Source organism: Papaver somniferum, chromosome 11, assembly GCF_003573695.1.
Source record: "Papaver somniferum cultivar HN1 chromosome 11, ASM357369v1, whole genome shotgun sequence".
NCBI lineage: Eukaryota > Viridiplantae > Streptophyta > Magnoliopsida > Ranunculales > Papaveraceae > Papaver > Papaver somniferum.
This window is the reverse complement of record NC_039368.1, coordinates 109286452-109310418: the sequence shown is the minus strand read 5'-3', so window position 1 is coordinate 109310418 and position 23967 is coordinate 109286452. Positions and strand designations below refer to the sequence as shown.

The window sequence follows — 23967 nt, the reverse complement described above, 5'->3', positions numbered from 1 at the left end:
AAAAAACCATGATCCCAAAAAATGGTTCCTTTAAATTAATGTCAAAAGAAGATGGAACGAGATTTCCCGTACAGTCCGTACAGTATTAAATGACACGGAATTCGGATTAGAAAACCTAAACCCGTGATTTTCAGAGTCCTTAATCTTTCTGACAGTCGCACTTTGGACCCCACAGAACAAATATCAGATACTCTTTTTTTTCTCGTGTTGTCAACAAAATCATCATATAAATAACGGCAAGTAAAGCAACCTATTCGGCACAAAATTCGGGGAATTGTAAGAGCACGGATAACAAAAGAAAAACAGCAGAGAAACAAAAATAAATTGAAGAGAAGAAGCCGACGGTTCTCTCTTCTCATCAAAATCCTCCATTAACGTCGTCGCCAAATTTTTTATTTATATGAATCCGAATTCTGAATTCAACTTCTTCTGAATGATGTCGAACAGTGGCACGAATTCATGTACAGGGAGTCCGGATATCACAGGACCATCAACAGCAAGAAGAAGAGTACCGGACGTTATAATCGGTACAGAGAAAGGGAATTTAGCTGAGTTATATTCAGACGGCAATGAAGATGATGAAGCGAATTATGATGGTAGTGGAAGCCATAACCATAATCAGCATCACCAGTTTCATGATCACCATTATTATATATTGAAGCCGATTATCATATTCTTGCCGGAGAGATGGATCTTTTTAGTTGAGAGATTATTATCTTGGATTCTCATGGTGTTTTCGTTGTTAACGTCGAGGAGGAATTTAGGACGTCGGATTTTTGCAATGTTGATTATTTTGGCAGTTTTTTCAGTTTTTCTCAAGTTAACGTATTTTTCAAATAATCATCACCATAATCGTCATCATGACGAGGATATCATCAGTAAACGAAATAATATTGTGATGAAATGGAATCATATCCCTCAAAATATCGTTCAGGAATCTCAATCTAATCAAGTTGCTGCTGATGAAACCACCGTATTCCCGGTAAATTGATGTATTTATTTTTTTTTACAATTATCGGATGCATAATCTTCTGGACTTAGTTTCTGTAGCAATGGTTTCTATAAGAAAATTGAGTTTCTTTATTAATTTGGGAAATATCTTGAATAACAGGTGGAGGAGGAGGTACCTGAAATTTGGAAGAAACCAAATAGTGAAGAACATTACCGGTGCATTGATCGTCCCAGGAATCCAATACGTATGTGGAGACGACATTCTCGATACATCTTTATCTGTCGGTTTTCCGTATTAAAATGAATTTAGTGTTAGTATTGTACTTTTTCAGGGAGAAGCAAGACAAACGGTTATCTTCAAATTCATGCTAATGGTGGATTGAACCAGATGAGAACAGGAGTAAGCAATTTTCTTTTGATATTTTTTTATCTTGAAACTGTCTTCTTCCTTTTACTCAAAATCTTATGTTTTTTTTTTCTCTTTTTCCTGTAGATATGCGACATGGTTGCAGTTGCAAAGATTATGAATGCAACTCTGGTTCTTCCTTCTCTTGATCATGAATCCTTCTGGACAGATCCTAGGTAAGAAAAACGCACACTTGAATCTTGTATTTTGCCACAGGAGTTGAAATCGGAGCAAAGGTCTAATTTGTTTGTGGATTTTTGCAGTGGTTTTAAAGATATTTTTGATTGGCAACACTTTATAGAGGAGCTGAAAGATGACGTTGAGATAGTCGAGTCTTTGCCGCCTCATTTAGCAGGAATTAAACCCCTCTTAAAGGCACCAATTTCCTGGTCTAAGGTTCGGATACAAAAACGAAACTTCTGTGTCTAATCATCCGATTTCTTTTCTCATCCAGTAATTTGATGTTTACAGGCTAGTTACTATAGAGATGAGATGGTTCCATTACTAAAGAAGCACAAAGTGATGAGGTTTACACATACCGATTCTAGACTTGCTAACAACGGACTTGCAAGTAATATTCAGAGGCTTCGGTGTCGTGCGAATTACCAGGCACTTCGTTACACAGACGAGATAGAAGAGCTCGGTAATGAACTGGTTAATAGATTAAAAAAATATGGCAAACCCTATATAGCTCTCCATCTGAGGTATGCACTAGCTCTTTCCATACTGCTCTTTTTGTGTTTTTAACTTTTAAGGTTTCAATTCTTAATACCAACTAATTCTTTTTGCAGGTATGAGAAGGATATGCTTGCATTCACAGGTTGCAGTTATAATCTAACCAAAGCTGAGGCTAAGGATTTAACAGAAATGCGGTACAGAGTGAAACATTGGAAGGAGAAAGAGATTGATGGCATAGAGAAAAGGATTCAAGGAGGATGCCCAATGTCTCCAAGAGAGGCTGCCGTATTTTTGAAAGCAATGGGATACCCTTCTTCCACAACTATCTACATTGTTGCAGGGCCAATATATGGTAGTGGTAGTATTGATGCTCTGTTGTCCGAGTACCCAAACGTTTATACTCACTCCTCGCTTGCGACACAGCTAAAAAACGATTTTACTAGCAGTCGCATGAAAATTGATTTAAGACGAATCAAAAGCAGGTCGGCATTAGAATGAGGGATATACAAATATATTTATAATAGTTAGATGATTTTTTACTGTAAAGTATACGCCAATACCACCATAATTGAAAAAATTGTAGCAGGATGATTTCCATTTCAACAATTTTGGTTTTTTTATTGAGCCTGTGTAATCTCTGGCTCCCAGAATGAACTATGGGCCGTGGGTAGAACCGTTATTGGCAATCACTAGGTTGACCTGAACTCCCTGGGCACTTCTTCTCGTGAACCCTGGTTTGGGGCTACACTTTTAGTCCGAGAGATAATCAACAAGACGAAATAGCTATAGCTTTACAATTCAGGTGTAAGTTACTGCAAATACTAGCCATAAATTAAACTCCAGAGCCCCTTGTTCTATTACCGCCTCTGCTGGAACCAAATTTAAAATCTTTAACAACTCAAATATGCCTATCACTCTATCTCGTGCTATCCAGAAAACAGAAGCGCAGAGGCTGTGGAAGGCAACTAGGTAGAAACACATTTATAAAAATAACAGAAAACACTTGGATGCTAGCGTTATATCTGAAACTCGTAATCAAAATACCAAGACTCATCTTACCCTCTGGTAGGCAGACCATACCAGCATGCAAAACGAAGAATCGAAGTTGCGGAGATTAATACCAAATGGCCAAGAAGTTGAAAAGTGCTTGCAAAATTCTCCGCGTATTAGATACCAATAATCTTTAGTCAGAATATCATCAGTTAACCACCACTTGTTCTTACTAAAACATAAAAGTAAAACATACCTCAAATACCATCCTCTCAGCAGGATCTCCACGTGCATCAATAGACGCATCTGGAAAAAAAACTTAAGGGTTCTTCCTTGTCGATACCATTATCTTAATAACGGAACATTAACAACCCTTTACAGAAAATAAAACACATTACCCACCAAAAAATTTGTACTGAAATTCAAAGATTCATCCACAAAATCATTATAATCCAATACAGGAATAAGAAATCACAGAAGAAATTCATCAATAAAAATGATGTTCCATAAAGGGAAAAAGGAAAAACTGAAATCTACAATCTTAAGAGTTATATTTTCATTTTAAAGATTACGAAATAAAAGAATGCGTGAAATAAATAAACGAGTTCATTCTGATTTATCAGGAAATAGCCTATTGATATGCAATTCAAGATGGTTAACAGCATTCTCAGCTTCATTGAAATGCCTAGTGTTCTCCGAAAGAGCTTTCTCGGCTTCATTAAAATGCCTAGTGCCCTCCGAAAGAGCTTCCTCGGCTTCATTAAAATGCCTACTGCACTCGGAAAGGACTTGCTGACCAGCACTGATGGCAGCTCTCATATCTGACAGGTATTGAAAGGCAGTAGAGCGATTTTGTTGATTCTGTTCCTGTTGGTGGTACTGCTGCGGTTCTTGCATCTTGAGCTGAGCTGTGGGATTGCTCCCATCCAAAAGGTCAACAAGTTCATTCAAGAAGAAGTAGGATTCGCTGGTTTTTGACTGGTAGCATGAATAGAAAAATCCCCCAACTGTTTTCAATTGTTGCGGAGACCATATATCCTTGAAGCTTTCAACCTTCATCGAATTTAAAGCAGCACAATCAGATTTTTGAGCTCGTACGGGCAACAGGGTTTTCAAAGAGCAGATGTTTTCAACCTCGCAATTCAACCAGTAGTGTTTGGCTCCAGCAGCTCGGGGTAACCTCGTCTTACTCGTGCCTGAAACTATGTTCTTAACCACCTTGAGACATTTCCTGTGCACATTGAAAAATTGAAAACTTTCGGGATTCGCCCAGTACATTAATATCTGGTCGGAGAAGCTCACAAAGCGAAAATTGTCACTGAAACGAATTGAATAGGTCGAAAGATCAATAGTCTCCTTGTCCCAAACTTGGTCATCTTTGTAAGCTTTCAATATTTTGAAGTGAACCTTTTCCAAAGTAGTTGTATTAATTCCTACTACCGGTGGTGATTTCATTTCAAGAACAGCAGCAACTAAGAATCCATTATGCTCAAACATCCGAGTATCTGCATCGCGTTCCACTGGGATTCGGATGTATTGCAACTTCTCTTCATGGAGGTCAAACAAGAGACTTACCTGCGGATCAGTGGTCCTCCAAAACAAAGCTTCTCCTCCTGCTGCGGCTCCATAGGAAGCAAAAGTGGCTGAAGTAGATGTTCGTGATAACCCGCAATTAGGAGACCTGACTTCTGTCCAAGAAGATTTGATTCCAAAAGTAAAAAGCAAACACTTGGGAGAGTTAGTCTCGCGCCTGAAAATGATGATTACCAGTTTAAACTCATTGTTAATAGAATCAAACCCAAATCCAGAAGAAATGAGCTTATAACATCCTCCTACACCATGAGGGATTATCCGTAATAGCTCTCCTGTAGTATAGTTCCAAACATGAAAGAAGAGACCGATTTCAATAACAATCTGACTATAACAATGTAAACCATTGCAGTGTCCAACAAATTCCCCTCTCCCTTTATGTATTAGTGTTTGACTCACATCGACATCGTAATTATCACTCATGTCATCTTGAATATCTCTAGTATGAAACAAGCTTTTGAGCAGACATTGTTTTTTCCCGGTACCATAATTAGTATACAACAAAAGGATGGGATTTTTTCGGGAATAATTAATAAAGTGTGATTTGGGAAATTGTTGATTTTGATTTATGTAATTGTACAAATACTTACTTGCGCAGCTTAATCTCGTCAGAGATTTTACTGGTAGTCTTGATAGAAACTCCAGAATCAATTCAATTGGAAGAGATATCTGGAAACCATCATCCTCTTCTGTCTTCGGCTTCTTCATCTTCTTCTTCTTCTTCTTTGGGTTGTCTTCCACTTTTTCTTCGATCTTCTGATTCTTCATCTTCTTCCTTAAATTATTTCCATAAACATGATCTTTTTTGTGATAATTAACCACGAATTCTGAAACCGACATTCCCCTCCTCTTTTTCAAACTAGGGTTTTTGGTTTGATTTGTATTCTCGCCCTTTTACCGAGATAACTCAAACAGACAGTCTCATTTATACTATTGACAAAATTTCTCAGCCACTCATTTGATTCAATCGACGGTTTTGAGTTTTGATATCGAACCTTCTCAACATTTGGATCGTAATGGGCATATATGGGCCCATTTGTTATTACAAGCGAGATAAAAAAAAGCCAGTGATTTATTCGGTCAGCGTATCATCTATTTTGGTCATGGTCCATTAGATGTCGTTTTTTTTTTCCTTTTCTTTTTTTGTTTTTTTGGATAGTACAAGGCAATAGCCAGTCTCTTTTAAATGGGAGTTGGCTTGGCAACTGCGAAATTGAGAAGCCATGAAAACTATCAGACAACTTGATATATCGTATCATCCTTCACATATATTGATACATTACGACAGTGAGAGTGATAGTGACTAATACCAACTAAAATTTACCGATAATGAGAGATTACTCATCGTATAGAGTTGTATATTTTAAATAATATAATAATTTTTTGCGAGATGCTAGTGTCAACTAGAGCTGACATGTACAAATTGGCCACGTGAACAAGCACATACGTGCTGATCCGAATTGAAGGTTTTAAAGAAAAAATGGTCCAAACTCGCATATATTCGAAATATTAAATGAATAAAAAACAAAAAACGATATAACATAAACCTTTGAGCATACCTCAACGTTTATAAGTCATTATTACTCTCATTCGTTAATATTGAATGCCATCCATGTGTATCAAAAGATACGACGTGTCGACACCGCATAAATACACTCTATCGGCGGATATGTGCTGGGCATCCGGGGATACAAATAAACTGAGAATCTTGAATTAGCACCAAAATATACATATACGATATGGCAAACTGTATCGGCAGATAAGGTATGCCATGACTACAATGAAACCTCGTAACTTTATTTTTATTCTAGTGTTTTTAACGGGAATCCAAAGATACACAACAAACAAAGATAAAATCATGTTAGAAAAAAAATTAAAATGACGAGGTTCCAAGTACACCACAATCTTTTTGTTATCAACCTATATGATTGAAATATCACAGGTTGTGCGTAGTTCGATCAGTTGAGAAATTTGACCTCTTGTTGGATAGAAATCGATTGACACTTGGATATTGGTCTTTGGTACCATCCAAGTTATTTCTTATCAATCAGTTCACGGATTCCTATCATGTTTATTTGCTGATTGATTTGAGAAAAATATATAACTCTTTGATAACTTTCCTAGATTGAGTATGACTGTCTAGTTGATTTTCTTGGAATTATATTGGATTTAAGTCCATACAGATTGCCGAATGAATTATTGGGTGTGGTTGTTATACCCCCACTTTTTAAATTGGTATCAGAGCAGGCAAACACGATAAAGTTTGTGTTTGTTTGATCTTAAAAAATTATTCTAACGGGAAATCTTTTTGGAAAACTCGTTTCATCTGTTTCGACTGCACACCATAAATCCTTATGATTTGTTCAAAGTTTGATCTCGTTAAGACCTCTGGTCTCACAAGATAATTTTGAGTCATCTAAGAAGTTAAAAACCTTGGCTGATGGAAAACAACCTAAAGGAAAAAGGAAAGGCTCCTCCAAGAAAAGTTGATACAGGAAACATGCTGACAAAAACACAAAGATATGGACTCTCACTAGATTGGTTCTCAATATGTTTGAGGAATACTATCGTGATGGATCAATTGAAAGAGATTTTTTTGCTGCTTTTAAGGATGTATTTAAATTCCTGAGACGACTTAATTCTATTAAGGATAAGGTTAACTCCTATGTTGATTTTGGTTCTGCCAATTTATGTCATCATGACTTACAAACTGGTTGTGTTAACAAATCATGTAAAAACAGTAAAATGTTTTTTGCTGAGTTTGTTATAAGTTCCAAAGATCAGAATTTTCCATTCCTCAATCACAAGAAGAATGAAGCAAAGCGCAAAATAACCTTGGGTATCATCATTACTGTGATTATACTTCTGGTACAATTCATAAATATTGAACTGAGATAGTCCGTGAGATACCTCCTGACTATCTAGCCGGTTGGTAACAAGATTTGACCTTTTCCCCATCTGTATATAACTTATGATGGGGCGAGTAACAGGTTGATGTTCTTTGTGTCGTTGTATTTTTAAGGTTGTTTTTTAAAATAAAAATCTCAAGGTAGATCGTTTGCTATTTTTGATAAAAGCATCTTGCAGGGTGTTATGCTTTCCCGAGGTTAAATAACTGTATGCAAAACTCTGGTTTTCTACTTTATTTACCACACTGTAACGTGATGAAAATATCAAATATTCTTGTGCTCTGATTTTTTTCAGAATGGTTCATAGAGCTGAGAATAAAAGTAGTTTTTCTGCTATATTGATATAAAATCTTCACAGTGTACGTTAGTCAATCAAATCAATCGAAAACTAAAATAAACTGCAATTATCTAGTTTCCCACCAACGGTAATCGTAGAGCTTCCTGATCACACGGAAGTCTTTAAACGAGCGGTCATAAGAGATTCGCCTAATTATGGTACTTTCCTCTCCTTGATAGACGACTCCACCAGAAACAATAAAAAATGAAGTTTGTGTGGCTCTTAGGATAGTTTGCTATAAACGCAAACTTGGGTAATTATAGACCAAGGATGTTCGGACACCAAGGAATTTCCAAAACCGAATATTCTCAAGATATGCATTAAATGCCCAAAATCGGTTTTCATAATTCCTGGAAATGCTTTGTCCAATATTTCCGAAATCTCACTAGAAAATCTCCAATTAGGAAATGTACATTACCAATTTTTATTTTCTAGAGATATGCATTTAGTTGCTGGTAATTAAAGCATATAAAACTAACAACCTTAATTAAAAGATTCTTAATTTATTTCGGACCAGAATATCTTTGAACAATAAAAGATAAGAATTACTGATCATGTTCAAAGTATGTTGACATCTTGTCTTTATAAATCCTCTTTCATATTTACAATCTTGGAATCGATTATACCACACTTCCAAAAAAGTTTAGAATTAGTTCATGTGTATTCCAAGATAACTATGTGATTGATCAAAAATCAAATCACTAATCATGGGTTTACGGTTTACCAAACACAAGGATCGTTTCTACCTTAATATGGTTATTGTGATCGGTTACATCAGTTACCAGGATCGGTTACATCGATTACCAGGACCGGTTTACCATATACTCATGGTATTACTTGTGATCGGTTATACAAGTCACTAGGATCGGTTACACCAATTACTAGGACCGGTTACGCCAATTACAAGGATGGATTACACAATTCTTTTGTAATCGGTCACACCAATTACTAGGATCGGTCACACCAATTACAAATATTTGTACCATCTCAGGTGATTACTTAGGTTCGGTTAAACTAATAAAAGTCTTACCAAATCATAAGTCAGGCATTGTGACTAGTTATACCAAGATACATAACAAGTTATGATCGGTTATACTAACTCACACATATTGGTAATCCAAAGATATGCAATGAATAACAATACCAATAATCCTAGAGATTTCCCTTTCGATTCATAAAACAAGTTCATGAATGTACTTCCTTTAAACAAATGTAAACATTGTTTCCTAGGACGAAATCTTCCCCTTTACCCATACACATAATCACAATAACATTCATACGATTATGTCGATGTCATATATATACCAAGTTCAAAAGATAGGCGTTATACTTCGTATCCTAATTCCTTAACACTATGATCATGTGATCATGTTTCACTACTAGAGTATAATCATTCATAGCTTCGCAGTTATGTTTTCAATATAACACGACTTGAAAGATACGTTAGGAATGAAACAGTTCAAGTCAAATACTACTAACCTCAAGAGGAAGGATGATGTCGTCGTTGTAGCTTGTTACTTCTTCACATTCTTCAAGTCTTCGAGTAATACTTGTATGTCTCATAATCCTAGACTTTCTAGTCTAACCTATACGAAGTTGTCTCTAGTACATAATCAAGCGACTCTTAGATGAGTTTTGATTCACTAAAATATGACAACCAAACTTGACATACCAACGCTTGGTGGGTTCGACCGAGCTATGCTCTAACAATCCCCCTTTTTTACCAATTTTAGTGACAAAACTCTTAATCCATATGGATAATCAAATTACAATAATTCATTACACATACGCTTGATTCCTAGTTTCAACAACATAATAACCTGCATATATTCAATCCATAAATGCCGTTGTTGACATTTGAATAACAAAGCTAATAGTCCCCCTAAAGGTAAGATAGGTATATTTTCAATCCGAAGATCTTTGTTATTCCCCTTTTGTAGTCAAGATAACTACAATAGCAATATGATATGTTCCCCCCTTAGGCAATTATTTACTCTTTCGTTAGATATAACGTTTAAGCACAATTGTCCTTTCCTTAGTGATTATAAATCACTTGTTTACTCCATATATTTCTCCCCCTTTTTGTCACAAAATGACAAAGGTTCGACCAAATAAAGGTCATCCCGAAAGGATTTTACAAATCTAAAAGACTTGTACAATCTCTAAGAGTTAAGCACGAAAGTTTCACGTACCATTTTACATAACCAATATCAAAACCGAAACAACAAGTAATTTGGTTTTAATATATATTATCAAGGAATTAATTGCCCGAAGAAATTTTCCCTAATAGTTTAACAAATTGACTAAGAAACTTAGTTCCCTTGCTAAACCGATTGCACAAATACAATCGCTTATTTCGATTAGAGCAAAATAAAGATCAGAATTAACTCTATTTTTTCATCAGTTTCTAATTATTCAGACAATAACTTAGACCTTTCACTTTAGAAAAGACAAGTACTAGGTCTTGTCAAGGCATTCGGTTAGACTTAAATAACTGAATCCTTTACTTTGATAAGTCTAACTAAGATCAGAATCAACTTAGTTTCTCTTATCCGGAATCGAATTGGACTAAACAAATGATCCCGCATTTTGTTAAGACATAAACAATATATACAAACCAAATAAATTGACTTGCACAATTATTTCTCTTGACCGGAAGCAATTGAAACAAACATAGACATTATAGCACCAAAATTTCGTTAAGCCAAAAACAGTTGATACGAAACAATAAAGAAGACATCAGACAATAGTTTTTCTTAACCAGAAACAATTGAATTACACACACACATCCATACCCACATAACGGAATAAACATCTATTTTACGAATTTTGTTAAGCAAAAGAAAAATATATGCAATAAAATCAGGAATTCCTTAAACAGAAAAATATATGCAATATGTGCCTTTAATTTTCTTTCTGGGTCCAAGGACATAGCTCATTGGTATCCTATCAACTCCAGTTAGGATTGCACAAGACCCGCACGATTATCCGAACCCGTATGTACCCGCTAAACCTATGGGTTTTTAACCCAAACCCTCCCGTAACGGGTCGGTAGTTGGTTATGAATAAAAAAAACCAATATAGTTGGGTTGGTAGTTGGTTATTAGAGAAACCCGCCCAAACCCACCCGAAAAACCCGATAAATATAGAGCATTGATAGAAACTAATCCTAACCATCCATTTATTGAAACCCTAATAGTAAATAAGGAAACTTACGGTATTTGTATTGCAAAAATTATCGGGCCATATTTTGACATAATATTATATGCCATGGGCATTTGGCAATTTCCTTAATGGCCTTATGCTATATATACCTTGGCAGTAGACAGTCTCTCAAGTTTCAGAATCATTAATTACTGATTTAGTTACCTTAATTTTTCCAATCAACATAGTCACCTATATAACCCACTGGTTAGAATGATGATATTGAAGACGACTTCCAACCATTCAGCTGTGCTCTCTAGGTTTCCAAATGTGGTGAAGACGATGATTGCAGGCGAAAGAAGGATTATTATTCAACTCGATCCCGACAAATGATCATATAATTATTACCACAATATAATAAGGCCCCAAAAGATGGGGAAAAGAGTTTTCTCCAAGAGGTAACCAAAGGAACAGTCCATTTGTAAGCACCATAACTAAAATTATCGACTGTGTCGAGACACATAAACTAACATGCATGTTTTACACATAAACCCGGTAACTTTTGTTTGCTATAACCTGAAGCGAGTTTAAGCGGGTCAAAACCTGAAACCAACCAACCCGTAAAGGGCGAATCAAAAACCTGTTGATACTTGAGCGGACGTGATTGGTTATGAAAATAAAAACCCGCTATATAAAACATTGAGATCGTGATTCTAAAGACTAACAACAAACAAATACTATAGATTTTTTTTCTTAAATGCTATGATTTTCCAACAATTTTAAAGACTACGACATTTAACACTTAGTATAGCTTTTAAAATTCGCTAAAAATGATATCGCTTCGATTCTTCTTTGAATTTTGACATTCATTAAATTTTTTAAGCTCAAATTTTTGTTCTTTTGTATGTTTTTGTTTCTTTTGGTTTGCCAAATTATTACATGCCTTTAATTTTCTTTCTGGGTCTAAGGGCATAGCTCAGTGGTATTGTAAACCCCGTCCCAAATTTTAAGGGTATTTGTGTCATTTTACTCTTGAGGATAAAATAGTCATTTTTTTGCATAAATGGTATTATCGTAATTATGGGTACAAAAGTGCTAGTACATTTGGTAGTGGTGTTTATTGCTTGATTTGTTGTGTAGTTTAGGCCAAATAAACGTTAGCCTTGTTGGGCCATTCCAGGCATAGGAGCTATTGGTTCATACTTATTTAGCCTTATACACAGTTGAGTATATAGTCGTTAATAGGACTTTAGTGCACATTGTGTCATTGAGGAAGGACAATTAGTTAGTTTATTCCATTTATTTATTTATGACATGTTCACGCATATCTTTTGCTGGACTCATGGACTTAATTAGACTACGGGTGATAAGACATTTATTGAGTGAGTTTTTGGTCAAGATAGTATTGGTTAAATAATTTCATGGTTGTCCTTATAATTGTATTATTATATACTAGAAATTCTTTTAGATAATACTTAAGTGGTGCCCATTAGCATGTCTCCTGATTAGCTAAAACTATGAACAGGTAAACCTAGTTAGTTTCGATCGAGTTTGATCTTTTCTTGTAGGTTAAAAATATTATATTCCCATTCAAGTTCCTATTAGCCAAGGTCAAATGAGATAATTATAGTGATGGGAGGACTTTGGGATGTATAAAAAGAAGTGTTGAAACCTAATAAGGTCGTCAGTCAGCCGCTTAGAGAATTCGTAGCCGAGAAGTTACTCCTTTTCTATTCTTTTTATCCTTTGCAAGCCGAGACTCATATATCTATCTTGAGGCTGTAGTTTGAAGCACCGTGATTAGCGAGTTTTTGGAAGGGATTTACTAGTTCGATTACCATTGTTTTTCGTTAGGATTATTTGCTAGCCATTGAGGTAGGCGCAACACAATCAAAAATCTTTTTATATTTAAGTTTTTTTTAATTAATTTCAGATTTACAAGTTTTTATTATTGTATGGATAATAAATGATTTTATTGATGATGATGTGAGCATGATTATGATTGTCGGGTTGCGGTCCATAGGTTGTGATCCTTAAAATTATTTTTTGATGGGATACAAGATATCCTAGGGAGCGTTTTTGTTTCCCTAAATCCACGTGGGGCTCCCTGGGGCGAGCGGATTTGATTTGTTCTTATGGATGTGGTGTTTCCATTTGTTTGTGATGTTATTAATCATGTTAATTGTTTTAAAAGGAATTGAAAATGTTTGATAAAATGTTTTGTTGAATCTTTTCCTACTGGTTGTCACAACTCACGTCGTTTAATGACAAAAAATTCCAGATTTTATGGCACCACAAGGAGCTAATGGCGGAAAAGCGTAGAGATATGGAAATTTCTGGATCTTGTCAGTTTGACTGTCTATCATAATTAGTATATAATACGTTTTTGTTTCCGTATTTTTGTGGTACATGTAAAACTCTTTCAATATGTACAAATAAAAATTTCAGAATTTTCTAAGTTCTAGAAGTATTTTTAAATCAATTGTTTTTCACTGTACAAAACTCAGACGTTTTCTGTCAGATTCAACTTTACTGAAATTTGTTTATATTTAAAATATTCTATGTCATGTTTTAGTCTTTGGTGTCTTCTGTAAACTTGGATACGGTTTTTTTATATTTTCAGCATGGTAGACCAAAACTAATTTGAAGGTGAGTGAATTGATATGATTTTTGTAAAATGAGCCATCACTGTTTTACGTTTCTGTTGTACTGGTCAACTATTCGTTTGACTGTGGTCAAAAGGTCTTTAATATAAACTAAAAATTATAGAAATTTTATAATTGGAAAAATGCTAAGATAGGATTCATAATGTATAATAATAATAATTTATGGATTCGTATTGAACTCAGTAAAATTCCTGGAGTTACCTAGTGTCTGTTTCTGCTCTATGACTCTTTCTTAAAAACGTAACTCTTTTGGATTAAATCTGGAACTTTTAACGGTGAAATTAATTTTTATGATAACGTATAATTTTTTAGGGTTCATTTAAATTAAAAATCACGTCAAGCTAACGGTTAGATTTTCCTAAAAAATTTTTTATGTATCCGCTGCAACAAAATTTCTGAATTGAACATAAATAAAGATTAGACAAATAATTAGTCGTTTGGACTTGGGCCAGGTGTGGAAGTCAGGACCTGATATTAAATTTATCATCTTGGATTTTGGGTTTGGATTTGGGTTGGAATTCGAGCCTGAAATTTTGGATGTTACAATTTGGTATCAGAGCTAGTTTGATCCTTTGGGCAGGCTAGTTTCTGAATAAGTCGGTACGTCTATATGCTTGAATGTGAAATTGTTTGTGTATCTGTTGATTGTTGTTGTTTGAATGCGGAATAGGTTTCACATCTTTTGCATAGATAATTCTCTCGGTGTTACTTATAATTTAATGTCCTTCAATCAGGACATGTCTCGTCGTATGAATGGTTCAATCGGCCCACATGATGAGGGTTTCAGTGTGGTTGTTCGTGCTTTGAATGATGTTGCTCAAGCGATGCAACAACAAGTGAATTTTAATCATAATGCACCTCCTCCTCCTCCACCACTTGATCAACGAGCTTTGTTAGTTATAAGGTTTAGTGAACAAAAGCATGATTCCTTCAAGGGTAGTCCTGATCCACTGGTCGCTGAAGATTGGATAAATAAGATTGAGAAAATATTCACCCTATTAGGCGTGAATGACGAGGATAAGCTGGATCTTGCTGTTTTTAAGCTTGAGGGTGAGGCCACTCGCTGGTGGGAATTGACTCGTCGTTCTAGGAATGACGGTCTGTTTACCTGGGTGGAATTTCGACTCGCCTTCCTAAATAAGTACTTTCCACAAACTGCACGAAACCAACGCATGATCGAGTTTATGCAGTTGACTCAGAGAAATATGACTGTAGCACAGTATCAAGCCAAGTTTGAAGAACTTTCTCGTTTTGCTACTCATCTGGTGGAGAATGAAGAGCTGAAGGCTTTTAAGTTTCAGGAGGGACTTAGGCCTTCAATTAAGGGTAGGTTGTCTATTTTGAAGATTACCTCTTATAATGAGATAGTGGAAAGAGCGATGATTGTTGAGAGAGACATTGAGGAGGCAAATCGAATTAGAGAACGTCATACTTGGGATAAGAAAAGGATAAAAATAACAACCATCCATACCAAAAGAAAGGAAACGGACCGAATATGGAGCTTCCTGCACCTTCGTGTTATCATTGCAAGCAACCTGAACATTTTAATAGGAACTGTCATGCACTTATTTTTCAGAGAAACCAACAACCCTTTGTACCTCAGGACCAACGTCAAGGTTATCAGCAGAACCGTCCTCAGAACAATCCACCACAATACCAAGCTCGGCAGCCCCCTCAACAACCTAAGGCGTTCAATATTGCTCATGTTGGTCAGGATCCGGATAACTCAGTTGTTGAAGGTACATTCTTAGTTTACAATTCTTGGGCTAAGATATTATTTGATACTGGTGCTACTCATTCGTTTATTGCTTCTTCGTTTACTTTGTCATTGGGTTTGAAAACTGAATTACTTGATGGGCACCTAGGCATAGCTAGTGCGGTAGGGGGTAGTGCACGTGTTGACCGCGTGGCACGAATGTGTGTAGTACGTAGCTAAGCATGAGTTTTTGATTGACCTTTTTGTGATGAATATGTCTAGGTATGATGTAATCCTGGGTATGGATTGGTTATTGATAGACGCATTTATGTGTCTAATATATCTCAATTGTATATAGTGTTAGTGCTCGATTCTATACTTATTTGGTTATTTTATTTATTTGTAGGTGTTTTTAGAAGAATAAGGTTTTGCGGCGAAATTGGCTGAAAATCCGGCGTTTGGACCTCCGTTGATAGAGTACCGGAAGCACCTCAGAAATACCCCGGAGGAACCCCGAAAAAGTGCGGAAAATGTCCCAGAAAACTCACTATACGTACCCTCGATTTTGGATAAGGGGTAACCTAATTACTAAGGGGCGACCCTTTTCCAGACAGCTGCTAAAGGGACACCGGAGCTGGATAGGGGGCATCTCTTCTTCACATTTCAAATGAAGTTTTGGCGGGAAAGTGAGTTTGTTAACTGGAAGTTTTTGATCCGAATTTTTGAAGGAGCTATAGTGCGATTAAAGGGCTGGAAATGTTTGGGCTTACTCTATGGACTTGTAGGAAGCTAACAGGGGTGATTTTAAGGGCCAGAAGTGGTTGGAATGACCGGGAGAAGCAATCAAAGTCCAAACAGGACACATATGTTGATGTTCACGTTCAAATATTTTGTGAGAAATTTTTGGGAGACTTTCACGCTGGATATACATGTATCTAGTTTTGTTCAAGTCAGGAGAGAGTTTTGTGGAAATGGGATAGCTAACAGACGCGTACAGAAGAGAGAAGAAGATAGAAACCCGTAACTGGCAGAGAAGAAAAAAAAAGAGATTCTATTGGGATTTCTTTGGGCTGTGAAGTATATAAGAAGTGGAGAGAAGTTAGAGAAGGTTTATCAAGAGGTTGGGGTCGATCCAGAGCCAGGGGGAGCGAAGAAGAAGGAGTAGCAGCAATGTTCACCTGCTGCTGCTGCCATTAAAGAGCTTCAAGAACACGAAGAACAGACTCCCCAGGACAGTCTTATTTTCAGCAGCGTCAGCAGCAGAGAAGCGTCGTTCTTCAACCGTTCCAGCGCAGTGAATAAGTGTCGCAGTTTAGCTGCAGTTTTGTGGTATCGTTTCTTTCTGGACGTGTTTCGTGAGTCTCAGAACCACTGTTTTATAACTTTTGACTCTTTTAATCATACTTTGAGCATCAAATATATATTTTGAAAACATGATTATTATGATTAACTAAACCCCAACACTGGGATGATGGAGGAAGCCGTTCTTTATGCATATGATAATTATATTAATTCTTTTTTTGACTACTTGCACTTTTTATTAATCGATTTATGATTTTTCTTAATTGGTTGTGATATCGTATGATGATGTATGCTTGGTCGTAGTGCTTTTGATGCGTCATGCTAGTGATACACAATAAATTTTCTAAAAATCTACCTTGGCAAGAATGAGAGTCCTTATGATTTGAGCTATAATTGTTTCGAATAAATATATGAATTGTGTGAATGATTAATGGTGGAATCCTGAGTCATAATGTCTCTTCCTGTGAAAAATTTTGTATATATTTTTGTTTTAAAAATCTTTTCAAGTCCGAGCAACGAACTCTTATTTACCGCACGAAAAATACTACAACAAAATGGCGCCGCTGCCGGGGACTTGTATATAGATTTGTTTTTAGGTTTAATATTTTTTTTATTTATTATTATTTTTTCCTTTTTACGTTTCTTTTTGTGTCTTTGATTTACAGGTTTGAAGTGGAATACTAAGGACTTGGGAACAAAAAGCTTAAAGCTAAAAGCTAAAAGAGAAGAAAAAAAAATAGACATAATATTTTTTTAGGATTTAATTTTTATTATTATTATTTTTTTGTATATAGCTTTTATTTATTTATTTATTTTAGAATTTGTAAATAGGCTTTATTTGTCATAATTTTTGTAATTTTTTGGACTTTTTTTTTTATTTGGACTTTATTCTGGACTTTGGACATTATTTTTAAACCCTACGGAAGGGTTATAAATTTAAAAAAAAAAATTAAATACAAACTGTTTACAGGGAAGGACGACGATTACTATATCGTCTCGGCCCCTCGGGTTCGCACACGGCATAGGAGTCGTGGCCCGAGTCGACGACAACGGTTCATCGCCCGTCTGGTACGGGAGGTAAGTCCAATCGAAACACCCGCGAATCTCCTGCAAGCGGGTTACTGTCTGCCGTAAGGTGATAATTGTTTGAGGACGAACCATACTGTCTTTATTTTTCTAGTAAAGGGCAAGGCCTGGCCTAAACAAGATAAGGGTTCGGATTTCATCACCGTTCCCTTCTTGCCCGCCTTAGGAAAACGAAACCTAACGCGAACCCAAGCTTAAAATTTGGAATAGAACGAGACCGATAGGGTAACGAGCTTAAATAGGAAACTCGTTCGAAAAATATTGGTTGCTCTTTAAGCACACTCCAAAGTTCATGATGGTTTCTGTGAGTTGAATGCGTGACTGCGCCGCCTTGTGATAGCGGTGAGGCCTTGGGTATCAAAGCTCCACTGAGCTTCCCTCGCCTCAATTCCACTTACTTTGACTCGGATTGATTCCAGAGGGGTCTGCTCAAATTGCAACGAATTCCCTTTCGAAAGATAGAAGCTGGTCTAGAAACAATCTAAGTGGAGCCATCATGCTTTTTGTTTGCTAGAAATCTTTAGGTTTGTTTTGGTGGAGTCGAGTCGGCCTTGTTTGTGATTGTATAGAATTCCCTTGCAATTAAGAATGTCGAGTTGGTATGATAGAAGCCAATACAATGAATATTGACCTGAATTTGAATATGGACATCATCAGTTTTATTACCATGGTGGGAATAGTGGTTGGGAACGCCAAACTTTTCAAGGTTATGGTTCATACCATGGTGAGCCCAATCACTATCCTCACAACCATCAGTCATACGAGAAAAATTCTGCTAATTCCTCTTTACTTGAGTCGACACGTAAGTTAGATGAGACAGCACGTAAGTTCGCCGAAATGAATAACTTAGTTATGGACGAAAATAATGCAATGAGTGAACTTTCTTTACCTGATTTCCTAGATTACGTCAGGAATTCATGTGAGTCGGCCCAGAATCTTTTGTTAGAGACCCAGAATAGAACTTCTCTAAAAGATTTACATTTCCAAAATAGTGTTTCCAATTTTACCCTTGATGTAAATAGTGAATATTTGCCTAATTTAGAGGACGAGGTTAGAATAAAAGACACTACTTATTTAGATAAGGTTCAATCATCTTCGTACTATGATGATGAGGATAGCAGTAATGAAGAATCTGAAATATGTAGGCATAGTGATGAGGAGTCTAGTAATCCAACTGAGCTGTATAGTGATTATATTATTTCTAGTTCAAATCCAAATAATTTTTATGATTATTCACCTATTCAAAAGGACGAGGATTTGATTAGGGATACCACCGTTACGATGTAGTTTTTCCTTTTGATTACGAAGCCGATAGTGGTTTAGAGGAACGGTTTCATTTCGAAAATACTGTTTTAGAGTCTAGCGACTTAGAAACAATAGTCTTGGAAGAAGAAGATAGACCCGTAGAGATGAGTAAAGATGCACTACCTGATAATAACTTAGAAGAATCTCTTGAATATTTTAAGGACTCTAAAGATACGGAAATTCAAGAAATAATTAGAGGTCTATCTAGAGACACTGAAAACTCTAGGTTTTGGGGTGATTATCACCTCCCTAGTGCCTTACCTTTAACTCTCAGAAAGTCCCCACACTTAGGACTTGATATCTGTGCCTCGACCATTTTACAAGATTACCTTCATACTCGTTTTCCCGAGCCTAATGACGTCCATGAAGGAGTTCAGTTATTAGAAACCCATCCTCTGGTTGATGTGGTTTGCCCAGGTTATGATACCCAGATTGACTTTGCTTTCCCACCAAATAGTTTTCTTCCAACTGTGGGAACGTTTCAAATGAGTCGAATATTAAGTTCTGAGACTAAGCCTAAGTACTTTAGGTTAATAGAATCGACACATTTTCCTAAGAATGACCACTACTCTCACTGTGGTCAACTATGTAAGTCAAATCTGATTGACTTTAAGGACCCCCAGTTATTCAGGTTATTATTATTTTCAATTGAGTTTTTCCAGACTTTTAAACCTGAACTGTTGGATCTTAGCTCTAAGGAAGACTATCACTCTCTGGCTTGTGGCAGTCTCCTTTTGTCAGCTCTTTTTGGTTTTAAAGACCCACAATTATTCCGATTACTGTTATACGGTTCGAGTTGACTAAACTTTTTCTTAGTCTGGATGAAGACTTTAAACTTAGCACTTCTTGGGAGGTAACCCAATCTCACGCAACACGGTAATATCCTTCCTTAACTCTTTTACTTCAATAGTAATCGTTTCTCCTTGTTCATGTTTTTAATTTTATCTTTAGAACATTGAGGACAATGTTAGATTTAAGTTTGGGGGTATTGGGAAAAACTTTTTAGTTGCGTAATAAATAAACTCCAGAGCCTAGAAATTTATGCGTATTGAGGATGGCACTAACCAATCTAAGTGGATGGAAGCATTTTGGTTTTAGGAGTTGAGGGACCAATCTGACTAGATGGAAACATCTAGAAGAGTCTATTCATAAAAGTACAGAGCTCAGGTGTTACAAATAACATGATAGTTTCACCATATCTCGTTGATTCCTTTTCACTTCTATTTTTTTTTTTTTTTTAAACTATGTTACTCTAAGTGATTAGGTGGGGCTCACGATTCAAGTTGTTACCAATGCTAGGATGAATTATAGTGACTGAGTATTGAAAAAAAAATTGAAAAAAAAAAAGTTATGAAAAAGAAAAAAAAAATTGAAAAAGAAAAAAGTTATGAAAAAGAAAAAAAAAATTGAAAAAGAAAAAAAAAGTTTTAGACCAGACCATTTGACCAAACGGAATAAAATTCAATAAAGTCGACCACTGGAACCCTTGTATATGCCAGTTGTGTTGACCTAGAGTTAGGATTATCGAACACTGGTTCTCTTGTATATTCCAGTGATATGATATTAGTCAGACTATCTCAGTCATTTAGGATAGGTTTATTTTGGCAGTGGCCTTCAGACAGATATGAGAAACATCGTTCACCTAGTTAACATCAAAACCATCTATATATTTTTCTATATCCATCTCTTTTTCTATCCATATGATTAGCCTGACTCCGAATATGATGTCCATCGTGAAACTATCTTAGTAGAGCTGTGTAACTTATATGAATTTTAGTATACTTGGGTGCAAACTCGTATACAACAATTGGAAATTCGCATCAGGGTACTTCCTACTGTAATTAATAAGTATGCCAACCAAGGAGACTCTTTAATGCCTTCCAAGGTTCTGCGTAGATAGCTAGGGTCTGGAGTATTAAGGTTTTGTGGGTATATCTCTAGTAAGCCCTACGGAGACATTACTCCTCCACTAGGGACACCTAGGGGTTTAAAGGTTTATTGCATACGCTAAATGCAATTGACGATGCCTGCGACAGTGAGTTAGGATTTTATTTTCTATTTGATTTGCTCGAGTACTAGCAAATAATAAGTTTGGGGGTATTTGATAGACGCATTTATGTGTCTAATATATCTCAATTGTATATAGTGTTAGTGCTCGATTCTATACTTATTTGGTTATTTTATTTATTTGTAGGTGTTTTTAGAAGAATAAGGTTTTGCGGCGAAATTGGCTGAAAATGCGGCGTTTGGACCTCCGTTGATAGAGTACCGGAAGCACCTCAGAAATACCCCGGAGGAACCCCGAAAAAGTGCGGAAAATGTCCCAGAAAACTCACTATACGGACCCTCGATTTTGGATAAGGGGTAACCTAATTACTAAGGGGCGACCCTTTTCCAGGCAGCTGCTAAAGGGACACCGGAGCTGGATAGGGGGCATCTCTTTTTCACATTTCAAATGAAGTTTTGGCGGGAAAGTGAGTTTGTTAACTGGCAGTTTTTGACCGGAATTTTTGAAGGAGCTATAGTGCGATTAAAGGGCTGGAAATGTTTGGGCTTACTCTATGGACTTATAGGAAGCTAACGGGGGTGATTTTAAGGGCCAGAAGTGGCTGGAATGACCGGGAGAAGCAATCAAAGTCCAAACAGGACACGTATGTTGTTGTTCACGTTCAAATATTTTGTGAGAAATTTTTGGGAGACTTTCACGCTGGATATACATGTATCTAGTTTTGTTCAAGTCAGGAGAGAGTTTTGTGGCAATGGGATAGCTAACAGACGCGTACAGAAGAGAGAAGAAGATAGAAACCCGTAACTGGCAGAGAAGAAAAAAAAGAGATTCTATCGGGATTTCTTTGGGATGTGAAGTATATAAGAGGTGGAGAGAAGTTAGAGAAGGTTTATCAAGAGTTTGGGGTCGAGTCAGAGCCAGGGGGAGCGAAGAAGAAGGAGTAGCAGCAATGTTCACCTGCTACTGCTGCAGCCATTAAAGAGCTTCAAGAACACGAAGAACAGACTCCCCAGAACAGTCTTATTTTCAGCAGCGTCAGCAGCAGAGAAGCGTCGTTCTTCAACCGTTCCAGCGCAGTGACTAAGTGTCGCAATTTAGCTGCAGTTTTGTGGTATGTTTCTTTCTGGATGAGTCTCAGAACCACTGTTTTATAACTTTTGACTCTTTTAATCATACTTTGAGCATCAAATATATATTTGAAAACATGATTATTATGATTAACTAAACCCCAACATTGGGATGATGGAGGAAGCCGTTCTTTATGCATATGATAATTATATTAATTCTTTTTTTGACTACTTGCACTTTTTATTAATCGATTTATGATTTTTCTTAATTGGTTGTGATATGTATGATGATGTATGCTTGGTCGTAGTGCTTTTGATGCGTCATGCTAGTGATATACAATAAATATTCTAAAAATCTACCTTGGCAAGAATGAGAGTCCTTATGATTTGAGCTATAATTGTTTCGAATAAATATATGAATTGTGTGAATGATTAATGGTGGAATCCTGAGTCCTAGTGTCTCTTGATCCTGTGAAAAATTTTGTATATATTTTTGTTTTAAAAATCTTTTCAAGTCCGAGCAACGAACTCTTATTTACCGCACGAAAAATACTACAACAGTTATCTGCTCATCATGTTGTTTTTGATTGTTTTCAAAAACGTGTGACTCTTCACTCGGGTGAAGGGTCAGTGATACACTTTACCGGAACTCGTAGTTTTGCGTCTCCCCTTATCTTATCGGAAAGACATTTCCGACAGACTCATTCTAGAGGTTTTCTTTATCACTTAGAGATGATAGGAGACGAGCAACAAGATTCTGTCTCTACTATGGGTATTCCAGTGATAGAGGAGTTTGAAGATGTTTTTCCTGAGAAATTACCAGGTTTACCCCCAAGAAGAGAAATGGACTTCACCATTGAAGTTCAACCTGGTACTTCGCCAATTTCGATGGCTCCTTATCAAATGACACCTATGGAGTTGAAAGAACTAGATAAGCAATTACTCGAGTTGGAAGCTAAGGGTTTTATTCGAGGTAGTACGTCACCTTGGGGTGCACCAGTCCTTTTTGTGAAGAAGAAGAAGAAGGATAACCCGCTGAGATTGTGCATCAATTATAGAAAACTTAACGAAGTTACAGTGAAAAATAAGTATTCCTTACCTAGGATCGAGGATTTGTTTGATCAGTTGAAGGATTCTTTTCTCGAAAATTGATATGCGATCGGCTTATCATCAACTCCGAATCAAGGAAGAATATATTCCAAAAACCGCTTTCCGAACTCGATTTGGACATTTCGAGTTTGTGGTGATGCCATTTGGACTCACAAATGCTCCAGCGGCATTCATGGATCTTATGCATCGAATTTTTCGTCCGTACTTAGATAAATTTGCAGTGGTATTTGTAGATGAAATTCTTATTTATTCACGGTCACGAGAAGAGCCCGAGGAACACTTGAGATTAACATTGCAGTTGTTGAGATCTCATCAGTTGTACGCTAAGTTGAGTAAATGCGACTTCTGGCTTTCTAAAGTTCAATTTTTGGGACACGTGGTATGTAGAGAAGGAATCAAAGTGGACCCGACTAAGGTTGAAGCGGTTACCAAATGGGAAAGGCCAAAGAACGTGTTTGAGATTCGTAGTTTTCTAGGCTTAGAGGGTTACTATAGATGATTCATTCAAGAATTCTCAAGTCTTGCTTCACCACTGACAAGGTTGACTCGAAAGGATTCCAAGTTCGAGTTGAATAATGATTGTGAGAAGGCTTTCTCCACGCTCAAGGAGAAATTAACTACTGCACCAGTTTTGACAACACCGGTAAGCGAAATTGGTTATGTGATATTTTCTGATGCATCGTTGAAGGGTTTAGGATGTGTTCTTATGCAAGAAGGAAAAG

The 23967-nt window shown here is 36.5% G+C and overlaps 3 protein-coding genes across 4 annotated transcripts; 2 read left to right on the top strand and 1 right to left on the bottom strand.

Annotated features, from left to right (window-relative positions):
• Window positions 1-284: 284 nt before the first annotated feature.
• On the top strand, window positions 285-2659 carry LOC113320683 (O-fucosyltransferase 19-like). The gene is made up of 7 exons (XM_026568574.1): window positions 285-982; window positions 1112-1196; window positions 1284-1351; window positions 1445-1533; window positions 1621-1753; window positions 1829-2061; window positions 2149-2659. Exons 1-7 carry the CDS (start codon window positions 434-436, stop codon window positions 2531-2533), a joined length of 1542 nt encoding a protein of 513 aa, XP_026424359.1. The 5' UTR covers window positions 285-433; the 3' UTR covers window positions 2534-2659.
• A 795-nt stretch (window positions 2660-3454) lies between these two features.
• LOC113322378 lies at window positions 3455-5535 on the bottom strand. 2 transcript variants are annotated; one of them, XM_026570450.1, is made up of 2 exons: window positions 5206-5535; window positions 3455-4890 (listed from the first exon to the last, which is right to left on the bottom strand). In XM_026570450.1, the coding sequence occupies exons 1-2, from the start codon at window positions 5453-5455 to the stop codon at window positions 3632-3634; spliced, it is 1509 nt and encodes a 502-aa protein (XP_026426235.1). In that variant the 5' UTR covers window positions 5456-5535; the 3' UTR covers window positions 3455-3631. The 2 variants fall into 2 exon arrangements, with proteins under 2 accessions (XP_026426235.1, XP_026426236.1); XM_026570451.1 differs by having other exon boundaries at window positions 3455-4713.
• Window positions 5536-14408: 8873 nt separating this feature from the next.
• On the top strand, window positions 14409-15607 carry LOC113324893. The gene is made up of 2 exons (XM_026573173.1): window positions 14409-15077; window positions 15248-15607. The coding sequence occupies exons 1-2, from the start codon at window positions 14409-14411 to the stop codon at window positions 15605-15607; spliced, it is 1029 nt and encodes a 342-aa protein (XP_026428958.1).
• Window positions 15608-23967: the final 8360 nt, after the last annotated feature.